The 19281-nt window shown below is 30.2% G+C and overlaps 2 protein-coding genes and 1 non-coding gene across 3 annotated transcripts; 2 read left to right on the top strand and 1 right to left on the bottom strand.

The window, feature by feature from the left end:
* The first annotated feature begins 3674 nt into the window (after positions 1-3674).
* TRNAR-CCU (transfer RNA arginine (anticodon CCU)) lies at positions 3675-3747 on the top strand. Its single transcript has one exon. It is a non-coding gene; the product is annotated as a tRNA-Arg (tRNA).
* A 921-nt stretch (positions 3748-4668) lies between these two features.
* On the top strand, positions 4669-6102 carry LOC120084842 (putative carboxylesterase 17). Its single transcript, XM_039040658.2, has 2 exons — positions 4669-5134; positions 5627-6102. The coding sequence occupies exons 1-2, from the start codon at positions 4669-4671 to the stop codon at positions 6100-6102; spliced, it is 942 nt and encodes a 313-aa protein (XP_038896586.2).
* A 1067-nt stretch (positions 6103-7169) lies between these two features.
* On the bottom strand, positions 7170-9315 carry LOC120086445 (protein BUNDLE SHEATH DEFECTIVE 2, chloroplastic-like). The gene is made up of 5 exons (XM_039043100.2): positions 9123-9315; positions 8935-9029; positions 8731-8794; positions 8548-8644; positions 7170-7731 (listed from the first exon to the last, which is right to left on the bottom strand). The coding sequence occupies exons 1-5, from the start codon at positions 9181-9183 to the stop codon at positions 7653-7655; spliced, it is 396 nt and encodes a 131-aa protein (XP_038899028.1). The 5' UTR covers positions 9184-9315; the 3' UTR covers positions 7170-7652.
* Between the last annotated feature and the right edge of the window lie 9966 nt (positions 9316-19281).

Raw genomic sequence — 19281 nt, forward strand, 5'->3', positions numbered from 1 at the left:
ATTAATTAACTGTTTGAATCCTATTAATTCTCTTAATTAATATATAGTTGTAATTATAAATCATATTTATAATTAACTATATATTATAATGTATCACTATAAGGGAAAAGCGTGTGGGAATGGGTTTACAAAGCCCATGTTTGGTTGGTGGGATTTGTTTATTTATCTTGGAAAAGACAATTCCTAGGTATCTTTTACCCACACAAATGAAGGAATTGCATACCCATTGAGAAGTATGGGTTTTCATTTCTTCTACCGCTTCTTACCACGATTTTTCTTCCTTCCAGCCGTAAAATCGTATGGCATTTTGTTACTCAACGATCGTGTAGCATTTTGTAAGCAATCGTGTAGTATTTGGTAAGCGATCATATAGCATTTGGTAGGCGATCGTATAGCATTGGGTAGACGATCGTATAGTATTTTGTTACTCAGTGATCATGTAACATTTTTTAAGCGATCGTGTAGCATTTGGTAAGTGATCGTATAGCATTTGGTAAGCGATCGTATAGCATTGGGTAGGCGATCGTATAGTATTTTGTTACTCAGCGATCGTGTAGCATTTTGTAAGCATCGTGTAGCATTTGGTAAGCGATCGTATAGCATTTGGTAGGCGATCAGATAGCATTAGGCAAGTGATCGTATAGATTTTGTTACTCAACGATCGTGTAGCATTTGGTAAGCGATTGTGTAGCATTTGGTAAGCGATCGTATAGCATTGGGTAGGCAATCGTATAGCATTTTGTTACTCAGCTATCGTGTAGCATTGGGTAAGCGATCGTGTAGCATTTGGTAAACGATCGTATAGCATTGGGTAGGTGATCGTATAGCATTTTGTTACTCAGCGATCGTGTAACATTGGGTAAGTGATCGTGTAGCATTTGGTAAACGATCGTATAGCATTGGGTAGGCGATCGTATAACAGTGTGTGAGCGATCGTACAACATTTTGTTACTCAACGATCGTGTAGCATTTGGTAAGCGATCGTATAGCATTTGGTAAGTGATCGTATAGCATTGGATAGGCGATCGTATAGCATTGTGTAGGCGATCGTATAGCATTTTGTTACTCAGCGATCGTGTAGCATTTGATAAGCGATCATATAACATTGGTAGGCGATCATGTAGCATTGGGTAGACGATCATATAGCATTTTGATAGTTAGCGATAATGTAGCAGAGCTAAGCGATCGTGTAGCCGACCTCAGCGATTGTGTAGCATTTGGTAAGTGATCGTATAGCATTTGGTAGGCGATTGTATAGCATTGGGTAGGCGATCGTATAGCAATTTGTTACTCAGCGATCGTGTAGATAATATAAGCAATCGTATAGTATTTTGGAAACGATCGTTTAGACTTGTTTTCACAATCTCAAATTTTTTTTAAATTCCCACATACTATTACTACACATACAGACATTGTTTTCACATGTACAACCAAACATAGTCATTCTTGATTCCCAATAATTTTATTTCCAGACATATAATTCCCAGACATCCTTAATTCTCGGGCATTGAGAAAACTTCAATCCAAACGGCCTCTTATATTAATAACAATTTCTGTATATATTTTCCTAAACAATTTGAACAGTTTTAAATTCATTCAAAACTTTTGGTCCTTGTTTCAACCGTGGTGAGCTAGTAGGGACCTAATGAACTATAGATTATAAGCTCCAATGATTCGAGATTAATTAATTGAATTCTTTAATTAAATTAATCAACATTCATTAACTATAGAACTTCACTAAAGATTCATAGTTACACTTTTATGCACAATAGACAAAGTTGCGTCCATAGATATAACCATTACAAATATGTTTATCCTTCACGAGTTGTTCGTAATTATAGTTGGGTCAAATTATCGTTCTACCCTTGTAATTATCTCTCTATCCTTAAGTACCACTAATTCTCTAATGAGCAATTTGTTTATAGTCTAACCATAAACTAAGTCCCTTTTGGGCTGGGCCCTATTGTTAAAGTCCGGGGAATCAGAACTTAAAGGAACTACTCACCTACTTACCCTCAAGGCGGGAAGGAGTGAATTTCATCTTGTGTAGCTACATCCCAGCTCCTTACTCGGTCTCATACCCAAAATGGTAGACATATTGAGTCGGCAACTTGGGTCATTCTCACCCATACAAATCAAAAGATAATCCCTCATGAGAAAGAGTCCATAACTCACTCAGGATTGAAATCGAGTTACATTTGGTAATCGTTTGAAATATTAATCTTTTCAGTCAACAGTATTACAAAGAGAGATTAAATATTTCATAGTCCAGTTTTATATAAACTCATTGTATAGGATACCCCACTCACATGTCTCTACATGAACGATAGATCAAATCGTTTGTAACGCTTACAAAGTGGATCGTATCCATAGTGTTACTAGACTAAGATACCCAACTTTATCCGTATACTATAGACCTTTCAGGTTATCACTTGAACATGATTCACTTGTATGTCAACCATATATTGTTCAAGTTACGATAAATAACCTTGGGTCTTAATTTATTAGATTGAATTGCGCAAGTCTAAATTTCAAATAAGTAACATTTTATTTATATAAAATAATTTGTTAACAATATACAAACCACAAGTTTAAGGCATAAACTCCAACAATACTATAATAATCACTGACTGTACTAATCAACTCAATGCCCCAAACATCTCTTAAATTTCTTGGTTTGTTATATACTTTTTACCAATGTTTTGAAAAATTAAGCCAAGTTTTGAAAACTTAAAAAAAAAATAGTTTTTTTTTTTAAAATATGGCTTAGAATTCTTATTTTTTACTTAAAAAAGATGCAAACTATTGTTAGAACTTTAAAGAAAATAGATTTAGTTTTCAAGAAAAAAAAAACTAAATGATTACTTAATAGAGTCTCAGTGGTTAAGTTATCCCTTATCACTTTAAATGTAATGATTTGAGTCCCATCTTGCAATTATTGAACTTCCAAAAGAAAAATTATGATTGACACTAATTAAAATTGAACAAGATGCAATAATACATACTTATAAAATGGTAAAAATTGATTGTGCAAAATATATAAATTAAATAATAGTTTATAAATTATAAATACAGTGACATATTTATAATGTGATTTAGGACGGATTTACTACCAGAAAAAATATTTTTTTAAAAAAACCATTTTTATTTAAACACTTTAGATAAAATCTGATTAAAATACATTTAAAAAATTATTTTGAGTAGTTGCCAAACACTTCAATTTTTTTTTTTAAATAACTTATTTTTTAAATTAAATACTAGAAAATGTAATCCAAACACACCCTTAATTTAAGCATGACTTGATGAATGTATTTTTACCCCTCTTAAATAATTGTAGATTCAAATTCTCACTTTCATGTCTATTATGTAGTGTATTTTTTAAAAAAATAAAAATAAAAAAAAAGTAATATCATTAAAAAATAAAAATAAAAATAAAAAATTTAGCATTTTTCATCTAATTTGGCTCTCCTAAATTTTAAATTTTGAAAGATGTAAAAATTTGCATCCCAAGAGTTAATGATAACTTCATCCACAAAGTTGTTAAACTTAGAAGGAAAACAAAAAACAGAAAGGTGATGTAATAATACTTTTTTATTAAGGAAAAAAAAAACTCAGTGTACAATATCGTTTGTCTATATTCAATTTAATAAAATATATTTAATAAACAAACATCAGCGCCTGTAGCTCAGTGGATAGAGCGTCTGTTTCCTAAGCAGAAAGTCGTAGGTTCGACCCCTACCTGGCGCGATTTTCAGTCTTTTTTTTTTTTCATTATTATTTTATTATGTATATTTTTCTTTTGGATAAATATAAATTTATATTCTTCAATTTTGGGATTGTATCCATTTAAATTTAATCTTTTTTTCATTATTATTTTATTTTATTATGTATATTTTTCTTTTGGGTAAATACAAATTTATATTCTTCAATTTTGGGATTGTATCAGTTTAAATTTTAAATTAATAATTGTATTAATTTAAATCTTGCAGATTAACAATTGTATCAATTTAATCCCTAAACTTTTATAAGGGTATCAATTTAAACCCATAATTTTCACAATTATATCAACTTAAACCCTTTATTGTATTTTATTTAGATACACTTATAAACGTTCAAATTTTAAATTAATATATTTATAAAAGTTTAGGATTTAAATTGATGATGAAAGTTCAAGTTTTAAATTGATATAATTATTAGTTTGGGGTTTATATTGATACAAATCCCAAAGTTCGGGGGGGTTTATTGATACAATTTCCAAATTTTAAGGTTTAAATGAATACAATTATTAGTTTAAAGTTTAAATTGATACAATCTCCAAAGTTTAGGAGTATAAATTGATATTTGTCATATTTTATTTTTTTTTCCTCTTTTCACTTAATTTCTGTTTTCTTCCAAACCTTCTCTAACGTCTAACCACTCTGAAAATAAAATTCCCCACCTAATCCTAAACAGCCAACTAAGCTAAGCCTTTATTTAGGCCAAATTTCTAATCAAATCTCATTTGCATGACCAACGCCAATCCACCAACATTGCCTTTTACATCTTCAATTACTAATAAACTCTCACCTATATAAAAAGCCTCACAAACTTTCTAAAAGCTCCAATCCAAAAGAGACTTTACACTTTTTTTGGGCTCAAAAATATCACCTCCCAACTATTTACTGACAAATGGCATTGATCGGAGAAGTACCCAGTTACTTCGAAGTATACTCCGATGGATCGGTTCGACGCTCAATCCCCGAAGTGGTTGTCTCAACCGGTACTCAATCATCTAAGAATTATAACTTCAAGGATGTCGTTATCGACTCGAAAAAGTTAGTTACTGGGAGGTTGTTTCGTCCCAATGTTACTAATTCTACGACAAAACTTCCTATTTTGGTTTACTTCCATGGTGGTGGTTTTTGCATTGGCTCAACTACTTGGATTGGTTACCATAATTTTCTTAAAGACTTGGCTATTGCATCTGAATCTATTATCTTGTCCGTCGACTATCGACTGGCACCGGAGAATCGACTTCCTGCAGCTTATGAAGATTGCTACAACTCACTTGAATGGCTCAGTTATCAAGAAAGTTCTGAGCCATGGTTGCAGAATGTTGATCTTTCTCGAGTCTTCCTATCTGGGGATAGTGCAGGCAAGGATAAAAATATCTTACATTGATGTTAAATATTCATGGATATCTTAAATATTAAAACATAAAAAAAAATGTCATCTCTTTAGTCTAATATGAGAAAGAATAGGTTTAAATACTTTTTTGGTTTTTGTACTTTTGGGTTTAGTTTATTTTGGTCCTCATACTTTCAAAATTTACATTTTAGTCCTTATACTTTCAAAACGTTTGGTCCTTGTACTTTCAAAAAAGAATCATTTTGGTCCCTTCATTCTCATTTTTACTTTATTTTTAAGGGATCAAAATGGTCACTTTTTAAAAATTAAAGGGCCAAAATGAGTCAAAATTGAAAGTATGAAGACCTAAATAAACATTTTAAAAGTATAAAAACTAAAATGAGCCAAGGCCAAAGTCCGGAATCAAAGTAATATTTAAACCAAAGGAATATTAATAACATATGTCGGATATAAATCATTTTATTGGTATATTCGTAAAATTTAAATCTCGATAGTGCAGGAGGGAACATTGTCCACAATGTTGCAATCAAATCCATCAAGAGCAACATTTCCAACTTGACCATCAAAGGATTATTGTTAATCCATCCTTATTTCGGGAGCGAGAAGCGAACCGAGAACGAGAAAGGCCGAGGAGTAGAAGGATTCGTCGAAATGAACGACATGTTCTGGAGATTGAGCATACCAACAGGTTGTGACCGTGATTATTTTGGATGTAACTATGAGACTAATGCACAACAAGTAAGTAAAGAAGAATGGAACCATTTTCCTAATGTGGTGGTTTTTGTGGCTGCCTTGGATTTCTTGAAAGAAAGAGGAGAGTTGTATGCAAAATTCTTGCAAAAAATGAAGGTAAAAGAGGTTAAGCTTATAGAAGCCGCTAACGAATCCCATGTATATCATGTATTCCATCCCCAATCCGAAGCCACTCGTTTACTTCAAGAACAGATGAGTCACTTCATGAAGAGCTATTGGTAATGTATCACAGAATAATAGTTGAAGAAAGTATGAAAAGCTAATGTTCTACATTGCAATTTATGAGGTATTTAAGGATTAATAAGGTTAAAGTAGAAGATGGAAATTTATGAGATCAAAGTATGATTTCCTTAGTTTCAAATTACGTCTCAAGTTCGGTTACGTAAACATGTGGCTCTCAGTTCTCTGTTTTTTAAATTTATGTGTGTTCTTATCGTGGTTTTTATTTTTCTTAAAGAAATATTTGAATTCTTAATAAAAAAAAATTTTAAAACAAAAACAAGTTTTCAAAAACTACTTGTGCACAATATAACATGAAGATTACAGGATGAAAGTAGAGTTTAAAAGCTTAAGTCCCATTTTGTAACTCGGTTTTTAAAAATTAAGCATATATTTTTTTTCAATTTCTTACCAATCAATTTTTCTGAAGTAAGAGAGTTGAATTCTTAACAAAATTTCAAAAATTAAATATATATATATATATATATATATATATATATATATATATATTTTTTTTAAAACTATTTTTTTTTTAGTTTTCAAAATTTAGGTTGGTTTTTTAAGACATTGGTACAAAGTAGGTAACAAATTTAGAGGGGGTGGAGTTTTTATAAAATTAATTTTCAAAAACAGAAATACAAAAAACCAAATGATTATCAAATAAGATCTTAATTTTTTAATACCACTTTTATACAAGATAGTGAAAACAAAATTTGCAGAAAACTTTAATATGATAGCGGTATCATATATGAATAAATTTAGGATGTATTTAGAATGCATTTTCAAATGTTTAATTTAAAAAATAAGTCATTTTGAAAAAAAAAAATTAAAGTATTTGGCAACCACTCAAAATAGATTTTCAAGTGTATTTTGAATAAATTTTGTCAAAAGTATTTAGATAAAAATGAATTTTTTGAAGAACACTTTTTTCTCAAGTCAATCCAATCAGATCCTTAATAGATATAAATTCAACGTCACAATTATTTTCAATATAAGAAAGTATATATAAATTCAACGTCACAATTGTTTTCAATATAAAAATACATAGTACCAACAAAACTAGAAGAGAATTGAAGTACAAAATATCACCTATAAGTATCATTCATGAACAAAATATACATATGTTTCGTTTCTAAACTTTTACAATATTTGCATTTAACAGGTCCATTAACTTTTTAGTTTGTATCTAACAAGTTCTTGAACTTTGAATATGTTGAACACATCTCTCACCTTTCAAATTTGTATCTAATAATTTTTTGATGTATTCAACATTTTTCAAAATTAACAAATCTATTATACACAAATTTAAATTTTGTGTCTAATAGATCATTAAACTTTTAATTTTATATCTAAGAAATTCGTTCATTTTTTCAAAATGTCAAAGATAGAAAAATGAAGTTCAAAGACTTATTAGATATAAAATCGAAAGTTCAAAACTTATTAGACACAAAATTAAAAGTAGAGATCTATTGAAATTTTTTTAAAGTTTTAAGGACCTTTTCAGCACAAAACTAAAACTAAAATTATAAGGATTAAACTTAATATATATACTTCTATTGGTCATAAGTGCTGAGGAAACCTCCAATGAAGCCAGCCCCATTGCAATTCCCACACAACATTTCCTTTCTCCCACTGCAACACAAAGCCATTGATCAGCAAACACATAGTAAATTCCAAAATTGGACTCAAATAAGATTTGACCTATTTTCAAAATAAAGTTAATTCTTTTCAAACTTTTTTTTGAAAAATATTTCACGGAGGATTCAAATTCATGGTCGAAATATCATTTGACCTATAAATTTTTTCTTGTGCCACTCCCTCGCACTCTCGATCTTCTTTCCTCTTCGTGTTCATGCTCGTTCAACTAATCCAATATAATGAACAACTAATCCAATATAATTGTACTCTCACTGGTAAGAGTTCTTCCTCCACTCTCTTGCACTTGCACTTCCTCTCGCTCTTTCACTTTTAAAAAAAACATTGACAAATCACAAGTGATTTGTGGTATCAACAAAATATTATTTTTCGTTGCTTTAAAAACCTAAACTGAACGACAGTTTGAGCATGAAATGTGAGTTGTTATCCGGACAAATCTCTTCTTTCTCGTCCCCTCCTCTTGTTCCCTCACACTTTGCACATTCTCTCCCTTTCCTCTCCCCGTGTCTTCTTCCCTCGGCATCCTCTACCCCTATCTTCTTCCTTCAAGTGGCAACTTCACATGGTACGACAATTTATTGGTTGCTCCTTTTGCTGTCAATCATTGTTGTAGAATTGTCGTTGACGATTGGTGGGAAAGGGAACAATGAAATCAAATGCAAAGGGAGTAGGAGGAAATAATCATATAAAAAAGTTAAAAAGTTTGAAAAGACTTATTTGGAAAAAGTATGTCAAATTTTTAAGTCATCCGTATAAAAACTCCACTTAAATAATGGAAGCTAACGAACTTACCCGCACAGCCAACAAGATGCGCCGGCTTTGAACTGTCCATTGAAGAAATCAACAGCATTAACTCCATTTCCTTTGCATTGTGAGCAAAGAACAGCACCTATTTCACTCAATTTTACAAAACAATCAGCTGTTCGCAAAACCTAAAACCTAAATCGTTTACACCAAACTCATAAATCAACTCACCATTTCCATCGCAATCGCCACAAATCACGCTATTAGGTTTTGTGTTCCGATCATTCTTCGCAGCCTGATTGATCAGAAAACACACTAACATTTTCAATTTCCCTCAATTTTAACATTTCAAATCATTCATCACAGACGTACATACACATTTTCGATTCATTTCAAACAAAAATCAAACAGAAGAAGACGATTGAGAAACAGAACCTTGATGTTTAGATGAGGAAATCGAGCAGGGGAAGAATAATCATAGAAGCCATTGTTAACTAGGTTGAGTTTCTGATTACTAGAACCTCTAATTGCTGCGAAATTCGTAAGAACATCGATAAACTGTAAATGCTTTTTGTAGCTCACTAATGCAAATCTTTACCAGAATGAAAAGGATTTTGAGTTACCGGATATTGTAGTACTGGAACTGAAGCAATTTGCCGAGGCCGAGAAAGACGACGACGCCATTGAAATTCCGAACGGTTGGCTGTCTAATGGATTGTACTACGAAAAATATCTGTTAAGATATATATTTATACTTTTTTATGTTTGTTATTTTTAATATAGTGAATATTATGAAAATAAATGTATTTATTTATTATTTCAGTTCTATGGTTGTGCTCGCTTTCAAATAACAAAAATCTATCCTTTGCAATAATAATAATAATAATAAGAAATAAGAAATCAAAACATTGTAGTTGTCATATGCAGCTATAATACCCTCTTTTTTACACACAAATAAAAATTTAAAATAAAATTATTTAAAAAATAAAATAGTACTACGTGACACATTTCTATTAGATACTAACGAGATTGCATAGAAGTTTTTTTTTTTTTTTTTTTTACATATGTCAATGATGTTCTTACTTTCCTATGTCATTTGAATAATAGTCCCTTTATTTTTTGCCACGTTCAAACAAAAATGTTATGATAGATAGTCCCTTCTTACGTCAGAAGTTCTTTACTCCATTTCTTTTGAATTGTCAACTTTTTTCAGCAGTTATATGATTGTAGTTGACTTCCACTGTGCTAATAGTGTGACATACAATAACTTATAATACTTTCTCTAGATGATTATTGAGGAAGTTTCCTAGGAGTAATTCTATCAAAATTATCGGTTGTCAAAGTTGAGGGAAGTCTTTATCTTCTTCCTGTACAAGCTTAGGCTTCCATGCCTTCTTTTTTCCTTCCTTTTTCTGAGTTTTGTTCCCTCTTCTATAACTTCAATAGGAATCTGAATCTTTTTGGGTGGAACTCAACTTTCTTCTCTTTCGACGAGTCACAATGATCCATCCTTTGTCGTTATCGCCATCAACATGTTCATCTTTGTTTTGAGAATCTAACATTGGGATCACTTGTTGAAATCAAACAACTGTGGATTCGAGGGTTCCAAACTGAATCAAGCTTTCTCTTTGATCATAAGACACAAATGGTGTTGGAACACTTGAAGTCGCCACAACTGCAGCATGGTTAGTCTAAGCCACTTCATCCAGCTCTAGCTCAATCTTCTTTTCACGAGCTAACTTTAGGATCAGCCCCTTCAACATAAAGCATATTTCAACTAGGTGATTGAGGACTTGGTGATACTTGCCATAGGTGGGGACATTGACTTTTCCTGATTGCTCTAGTTGCTTGCACTCTGGCAGTTGAATGAGTTGTTTCTCTAACAGTTGCTCTAATGTATCTATAACATCGGAATCAGAGAATAGATAAACTTTTTTGTACCTTTCTTTAAGTGTTGGCTGATGTTTCCCGCCCTCATTGTGTTTTCTTTCAAATTTTGTTTCTTTTCCTTTAGAGGAAAATTTCATTAAGGATACATGAACGATTATAGATTCTTTGGTGGCACTATTCACGATCTTTTCAGTGGCCTTGGTTTTTGTCTTGTCTTTTCTCACTTGAAGAACCAAAAAGTCCTTAGTTCCTCTATTGGCAATGCTCAACTCCATGTCATGGGTGCGAGTCGCCAGCTCTTTGACAAGGCTTTATCCCTTGCAAAATATAGAGAAGTTTCCAGTGCATACCTTGGGTGCACATCTCCACCGTAGATAATTCAGTGAGTCTACTTTACAATCCAGACTCAGAGCTTTTCATCGATTAATGTAATTAATGGCTGGCTCTCCTTTTTGCTGCTTGATGTTTGTCAGCTCTATCATACTAACAATGCGTTTGGTGTTATAAAAACAATTCAGGAACTCTCTTTCCAATTATTCCCAACTGTCAATCACTTCCGGCTCCAAATCGGTGTACCAATCAAAAGCATGTCTTTTCAGAATTCGAACAAACTACTTGACTAGCAGGTCTTCTCTAGTTCCTGCATTTTCGCAGGTTTCAATTAAGTGAGCAACATGTTGTTTCAGATTTCCCTTTCCATCGAACTGCTTGAACTTTAGAGGTTGGTACCCAGTTGACATTCAAATTGTCAATTCTCTTGGTGTATAACTGGGAGTATATAAAAGAAGATTGTGAGGTCCTCCATACTGAGCTCTTATGAAGTTTGTAATCATATCATGTAGATGTTGAACCGACATGGAGGCGACAGAGGTAGATTGTTGCAGTTGGTTTTCCTGTAAGACAAACTTTCCTTTGCCATTGGCTTTGGCAACTGGAGCTTAACTTGTCTCAGCAGTTTTTCGAGCATGCATTTGATCTCTTAAGGTGTCGATTTCATTATCACACTCCTCAATAAATTTCATTAAGAGATTTATCTTCCTATCCATCTCTGCCATGACCGACTCAGTCATTACGTCAACCATCATTATTGACACTAATCAAAGTGTGATTCTTTCTCTAATCGATCAGAAGCAGGAGCAGAGTTTTCGAACAAAGGATTTTCTCTGATGATAGAAATTCCATCAATTATTCCCAGATTCGATGATAGGGCCTTGTTCTTACTCATGCAGGATACCATTTTAGTGACTTTATGTGACAGGTCCCATATAGAAGCCGCTTCTGGAGAAGTCCCTTTGGCATGCCAATTTGTTTGCACGAGGTTTTCAAAGAAAATTGTTTCGTTAAATTTGAACTTTGTATTTGTATTAATTTCAGTATAGTGAATACAATCTGTAATACATAATCCTTTGACGCTTTCAAAATAAACTTTAATTTTTAAGTTGAATGATACTTTTGGATTATCGGCCTTTGGGCTTGTTGATTATCTTGGAGGATCGGCCTTTGGACTTGATGACCTTCTTAGATGATTGGTCTTTAGGCTTGATGGTCTTCTTGAAGGATCAGTGTTTGCATGAGGCTTCTAGAGAAACGTATTTTGTAGAGTTGAATTTGTGTTGATGTAGATTTGATGTTGATGTGGTTCGGTCTCTAATACTTAATCCTCTAATTCTCTCTTGGTCGAATGCATATGCTTGATGTATGAAAGCGGACCAATGTGGATGTTCTTGAAGTTGGAGTCTTGGAAGAATACTTGTATTTCCAAAGGACTTCAGTCTTCAAGTGTGGTCAGCTTCAGGAGTTGGGTAGTCTTCTGATTGTCGGGATAATTCTCTCTAGGCCTTCTGAAGTTTTTGTGGACATGAGTTTAGTTGATCCATGGACCTAGCCCTTGGCCCCAATTAATTGGATGTGGGTTTCTTTGACATTTGAGTCAAATTAAGCATGTTCTTGGGTCCAATTTAACTTTAGCGCAAACTTTAATATTTAATTAGATCAAAATAATTTGATCAAGCGGTCAAGACGAAAACATACGACATCATTGAAATTCACCAATTTATGACTTCAATTTTAACTTGGGATGCATGTCAACTTTTAATTAGTGTCAAATTCTATTATTTATTTCTTCGTCATAATTTGGTAAGTGACGTGACAATTTGTGATTTGTCCAAAATTTCTCATTAAACAAATATTATGATTTCTTTTATTTTCTTTTCTTTCACAAAGGAATATTACTATGATTTAAGGTGAGGAAATAAGAAAGGAAAAAGAAAAAAAAGTGAGGAAATCACTAAATATATTCATATAAAAATCAGGTCAAGATAATATTTATAAATTTATTTTGAAAACCAGATAATTACCAAATTAAGTCGTAATAAGTTATCAATTTTTTTTCTTTTTAATGTAGCACATAATAATATGAAACTAAAATAACAATGAGTTTGTCGGGAATCAAACTTGGGTAAATTGCTTGGAAGGCAATTATCCTAATCGTTAGACTACAAACGCTTGATGCAAATTAGTATAAATTCTATTAATAAACTAACACAAAAAATTACTCAGAATAATACATTTTTTAAAGTCAAAATAAGCAAATCTCAAATAACATAAAAGATGTACTTTGTACCAACAAGTCAATAGTTCAAAACCCTCACCATGCACAGCTCAATTGTTTTGAAACGATAAGTGGTTCAAAACCTTTACCGTGTATACTATTGAACTAGAAAAAAAAACTTAAAAAAAAAAAAAAAACTTTAAAAAATATAGTCAGCAAAAAGAATTGAGTTTTTGTTGAGTACTAAAAGATTATGACCCTATCTTTCATCTCAGTATTCTAACTATAACATAAATATATTTCTTCTTTAAAGTTTTTAAAGATTCAAAACTTCATACATCAGTACTAGTTGTTTTACGAATAAAAATAAAATAAAATTGAACCTTGCGTATTGTACTTCTTTTATAAAATTTTTGGAGGTTCAAAACTTCATACACTCGTGCTAGTTGTTTTACGAATAAAAATAAAATAAAATTGAACCTTGAGTAATACTATGATTTCCTTATTTTTTTTTCCCTTTTTTTCTGCAAAAGAGTATTACTATGATTTAAGGTGAGGAAATAAAAACGAAAAAGAAAAAAAATGTGAGGATATCATTAAGGGTGTGTTTGATGCGTGATAAAAGTAGAGAGTTAAGTTGAGCTGAGTTAGTAATTATTATCTGGAGAGTTAAATTATGGGAGTTAGATTGTCTGTGTTTGTTTGCAAAGTTGAATTGAGTTGGTAATTATTGTCTCTATTTGTTGTGTAGGATTGAGTTGAATTGAGTTGGGGGATCTGATGCAGTTTTTTGTAAACGAGATTAGTTCTATTTTTTTCTGTTTGTTTTTTATTTCATTCTTTTATTTTTTTAGTTTTATGTTTTGCAACTATTGATTAATTTTCAAGTATACACGTATTTTCTCAAATCATTTATGACATAAACTGGACAATCTCAATTTTTTTTTCTCAATTTGTAGAATATAATAGATTAACATACCAACAAAATACATTTCTTATTGTTGCTCAATTAATTGGTATATTGTATATTGTATGTATATATATTGAAGGTAATTATCCCAATTACTAATTAGTATATTGTATGTATATATATTGAATCTTGCTAACTTAACATTATTATTTCACATATCATACAGTTTATTTTTATATAATATGGATAGTATATTTGGAATTGAAATTGTATATAGGATAATTACATTTCATTTGATTATAATGGTGAGAATGTGATGTACAGTAACATTTTTCATAAGATCACAAAAATAATATGAACCAACTGAACATATGGCCATTTCAAAAAAAAAATTCACAAAATATATTTTTTTTTATACTTATAATATCTGTGTCATAATACAAATACAAAAATTACATGTCATGACGTATGCAAAAGTTATCATTCTTTTGACGATAAAAAAAGAAAAAAGAATAGAATCCAAAGATGAGGGAAGAGAGAAAAATGAAAATATAACTGGTTTTTAAGGATAGTTTTGAGTGGGTAAAAAATGTGGTTTTAATAATCCACGATTTTTCTTTATGGACTTAACAAATATGGATAATAAATATCCATTCATATCCATTTATCAAACACTCCTAAGTTATTTATTTGTCAACCATAATGATTCTATATTATTTTCTACGCTTTCAGAAATTTTCCCTCCGGAAAAAAAATAAAAAAAAATCCATATAGTCCCTTTTTCCCCCCTCTTTTTTCTTATTCCTTTTGCCCGAAATAAAAAATAAAAATAAAATCCATATAGCACCCTTAGATTTTCCCCCCCCTCTTCTTTCTTATTCCTTTTGCCTGAAAGAAAAAAGAAATGCGTTTTTCAGGATTCGAACCCGGCTCTATTGGTTGGAAGGCAATATTTATTGTAAATAGCTGCTTTTTAATAGTGAATTTAATAAAAAAAAATTATATAAAAAAAATTATTTCAAATAGTAAAATTGCTGAAAAATATTTATAAAATATGGTAAAATTTTGAAATTATGAATAATAGATGTTGATAGATACTGACAGACTTCTATCATTGATAATTCTAGTAATGATACCGACACATTTGTGTTGCTCATTATATATATAGTAATTCAAAACTTCAATAATATTTGTTATAAAAAAGAATTACATAAATAATTAAATTGTTATATTACCAATAATTATGGTTTGGTATTTTGTAATTATTACTAATAGTCAATTTTTAAATGAATTATAAAAAAAATTCACATCAACAAAAGTGTTTTCATAGTGATATTATTCAATTTTCTATATTCTTTTTATCCGCTCGAACCTCCATCAACTTGAAAATATTTTTATATTTGTATAAAATAAAATCATTTTAATCATCAAATTTGACCATCGGTGTAGTAGTAGAATGCTCAAACACCTTAATATGTCTAGGTTTGAATTCTACTGCATGCAATTTCTTGAAATTATTATTTTAATTGTGCATTAAGATAAAAAGAAAAATAAACTAGGACTGTTTTCAAATATATAAAAATAAACCAAAATATTTATAAATGTTGCAAAATATCATCATCTATTTGTGATAAGCCACAATAGATTACTATCTATATCCATCTGTGTCATGACAGACACAAATCATAATCTATCGTGATATATCGCACATAGACGATAATATTTTATTATTATTTATAAATATTTTCAGCAATTTTATCATATAAAATCACTTCGCTTTAAATTAAGTTCCTTAGAACAAAACTAAAAAAAACAAAAAAAAAAAATCCTTTCACGATAAAACTTTAAAATTAGTTTAAAAAGTACCAATTTATTAGTTTTTTTCTTTTTTTAAAGAAGAAATATTATTTGTCCACTTCCAACATGGGGCAGTAAATTAAGGATGAACAGTCCCTTCACAGCAACAACATGTGTTGATGTTTCAAATTATATTTTCAGGTGTTTCAATATTTTTGCTTATTTTTTACTAAAAGGACATTATATTGCTTAACGCTTATAATTACACCCCACAGTCAACTTTAATGATAATATTTAGATTAGATTTTAAAATATTATAATTTACTCTTGAATTTTGGATTTAATTTTTATTTAATTCATATATTTTTTAATATTATATTGTTATCTAAATTTTAAATTTAATTTTTATTTGATACCTAAATTTGAATATTTCACATTTTTGTCCTCGTGTTTTTACTATTGTTGACTTTGATTTTTGGTGTCAACTTTCAATTAATTAATTTAAAAATAATTAATGATGTGAGAGTTTTTAATTTATTGTAGTTATGATGTAAAAGTAGTGACAGTTTAATTTTGGGTAATTATTTTAAATGGTAAAACTAATTAAAATATTTTCAAGTATAGCAAAATGTCACTATCTATCAGTGATAGACCATGATAGACATATATATCAGTGGGCGTTAGACCATGATACACATCTATGATAGATAGATAGTGAAATTTTTTTGTTCATTTTCTTTATTTGAAAACAACCCTTTAATTTTAATACATTTAATTATTTATAATAATTAATATACGTTAAACAAAAAAAATTAATGGAAAGTCAATATTACAAGTGTAAATCTAAAAGCAAAAGGACCAAATGGAAATAAAACTCAAAACTCAAAGTAAAAATGTTATTTAAACTAAATAGAAAGTAAAGTTAAAACTCATGAAAAAAATGTTGGATCAATATGGCAACCATAGAAGGGTAAATAGGGTTTAATTAAAATTTTCCTAAATATGCTCAATTTGAACTAATTAGAAAATTTTTATGTTAAATTCACAAAACCCTAATTGATACTAAATCATATTAATAAAAGTATGTGATAATCTATTCAATCAATATCAACCAACAAGAGCAAGCAATTAAGTGCAAAAATAACTAGGAAAGAGTATGAGAATAAGACACCATGATTTTTATAATGGTTCGGTCAAACACGTCCTACATCCACTTTTTTAAGCGCCCCTTGGGATTTTGATTGAAAAAAATCTTCTTTGACTCTTTCCATGGATAAAAGTTTAACCGTTACCTTGCTCCTTTTATGGGTTCAAGAGCAAATCTGATACTTTCCACAGATTAGGATCCAACCGTTACAATGTTTTTGTAAGCTTTAAATCACACAATAAAACTCTCTAAAAAAGAGTGGATTTACAAGTTTGAGCTTACGCAACTCTCACAATACAATAGAAATTTCTCTCAAGAATAAGATGAAAAGAAAGAAAATTGCAACCTTGTAGAGAGAGTAACCATAATAACTTTTTTTACTAATTTCGAGAATTGTAAAAATTGAAATAATTTTGGAGAAGATGAAGTATAAAAAGAGAAAAGTAAGGCAAAAAGTGGATTTTAATTTGGGTCATTGAATTGTTCAAAAAGTTAAATTGAATGGTGGAAATTTAAACTCAATTAGTCGCCAGAGACAAAATAATAATAATAATATATTTCTTTTAAAACCTAAAAAAAAAAAACAAGAGCCCACCATTTGTCAAAAACTAGACGTTAGACACAAACATAAAATAATATTAAATTTATTTTTTAAAAATTATTTTTATTTAATAATTTTTTTTTTTTTTTTTACAAAATCAATTTCTTTTAGTTTTTTTTTCTTTCAATAAAAACTAAAATCAACCGACCGCAAATTTTAAGTCCCATGTGTCACTCACCCTATAGCTCCAAATGACAATATCTAATTGATCCAATTTGATGATTAATTTGCCACGTCACCATTTTGGATACTTTTCCATTATGCTTCTTTTTGTTATAGTTTTTTCATCTGAACTCCGATTTGGGTGATTCAAGATGGGTCAGAATCATTGTTCCGAACTCTACGCTATAGACTATTCAAAATAATAAAATTATTAGTAAACAAAATCAGGTTTATTATCATCAAAATATTAATTAATTTGAGGGGTCAAAAAGCCAACAATCTTTCCTTTTTTTATGATGACAAACCATGGAAGAAAATAACTTGAAATGCACATAACCATAGCAACACATGTGATTAACAAGTAATTTCAATATCAAGTATATATATCATCACAAAGATCATGCCTGAAATTCATTCAAAATAATTAACTTCTTCCCTTTAACTAATTCTCCCCCTAAATAATACATTCAATAGAAACAATCATCCAACACAATCATAACACATACTTCTCCCCCTTTGGAATCATAAAAAAGAACAATAAACATATAAGTGCTCCCCTAAAAATATGACATATACAAAGATTCCAATTCTCCCCTATCAATATGCATTATATAATAATATCAAGATATAAAGATGCATCACACTGAATAATACCAAGCTCAAGCATATTTTTGCAAAAACTTTCTTCATTCAAAGGGTTGGTAAAAATATCCGTCAATTGATTAGTAGAGCTCACAAAATCAAGAGTAATATTACTATTTTGCACATGTTCTCTAATAAAATGATGCCTAATATCAATATGCTTAGTCCTAGAATGATGGATATGATTCTTAGTCAAATTAATAACACTAGAATTATCACAAAATATGGGCACACTATCAAATTTTAATCCAAAATCACAAAGAGTTTGTTTCATCCAAAGAATTTGTGCACAACAACTAGTACCACAAGCCTACATCAATAGTTCCAAGCAAATATTTAAATATTCTTTTAATAGCATGCAAATATGATTCATTAGGACAAGATTGGAATTTATTATCACAAAATAATAGCATGCAAATAGACATACACTAAACATGATATTGAGTCTACTTGCGGTCAAATAAAGTAAAGATCTGATCATACCTCGATAAGTCTTTATGTCCACACATTTACCTTTTTCATCTTTGTCAAGTTTATTGGTAGTGCTCAAAGGAGTTTATTACAATTTTACCTTCATTCATTTGAACCTCTTGAGCAAATCCTTTGTGTATTTTTCTTGACTTGTGAAGATACCATCCTTGAGTTGTTTTGTTTGGAGTCCAAGAAAGAAACTAAATTCTCCCATTATACTCATCAAAAACTCACTATGCATACACTATAAAATTCTTCGCACAAAGATGGATTAGTAGAACCAAATATAATATCATCCACATATATTTGCGCTATATGCATATCATTATCCTTAACCGTAATAAAGAGAGTAGTATCAATTTTTTCCACTTTAAAGCCATTCTCAAGTAAAAAGTTGTTAAACCTATCATACCAAGCTCTTGGGCTTGTTTTAAGCCATAAAGAGCCTTTTTTTCAACTTATAAACATGATTAGGCAAATCAAAACTTTCAAAACTTAGAGGTTGTTCTACATAAACTTCCTCCACAATATAACCATTTAAAAAAGCACTCTTCACATCCATTTAATACAAAATGAAATTTTTATAAGAGGCAAAGCAAGCAACATTCTAA

Source organism: Benincasa hispida, chromosome 9 (assembly GCF_027475165.1).
Source record: "Benincasa hispida cultivar pf3 chromosome 9, pf3_genome.v1.1, whole genome shotgun sequence".
NCBI classification, from domain to species: Eukaryota; Viridiplantae; Streptophyta; class Magnoliopsida; order Cucurbitales; family Cucurbitaceae; genus Benincasa; species Benincasa hispida.

Coding starts and splice junctions, on each gene's coding strand:
- LOC120084842 (XM_039040658.2), top strand. CDS start 4,669: ATGGCATTGATCGGAGAAGTACCCAGTTACTTCGAAGTATACTCCGAT. Junction 5,135..5,626: donor CCTATCTGGGGATAGTGCAG/GCAAGGATAAAA, acceptor TCGATAGTGCAG/GAGGGAACATTGTCCACAAT.
- LOC120086445 (XM_039043100.2), bottom strand. CDS start 9,183: ATGGCGTCGTCGTCTTTCTCGGCCTCGGCAAATTGCTTCAGTTCCAGT. Junction 9,030..9,122: donor TTCCAGTACTACAATATCCG/GTAACTCAAAAT, acceptor CGAATTTCGCAG/CAATTAGAGGTTCTAGTAAT. Junction 8,645..8,730: donor TGGCGATTGCGATGGAAATG/GTGAGTTGATTT, acceptor TGAGTGAAATAG/GTGCTGTTCTTTGCTCACAA.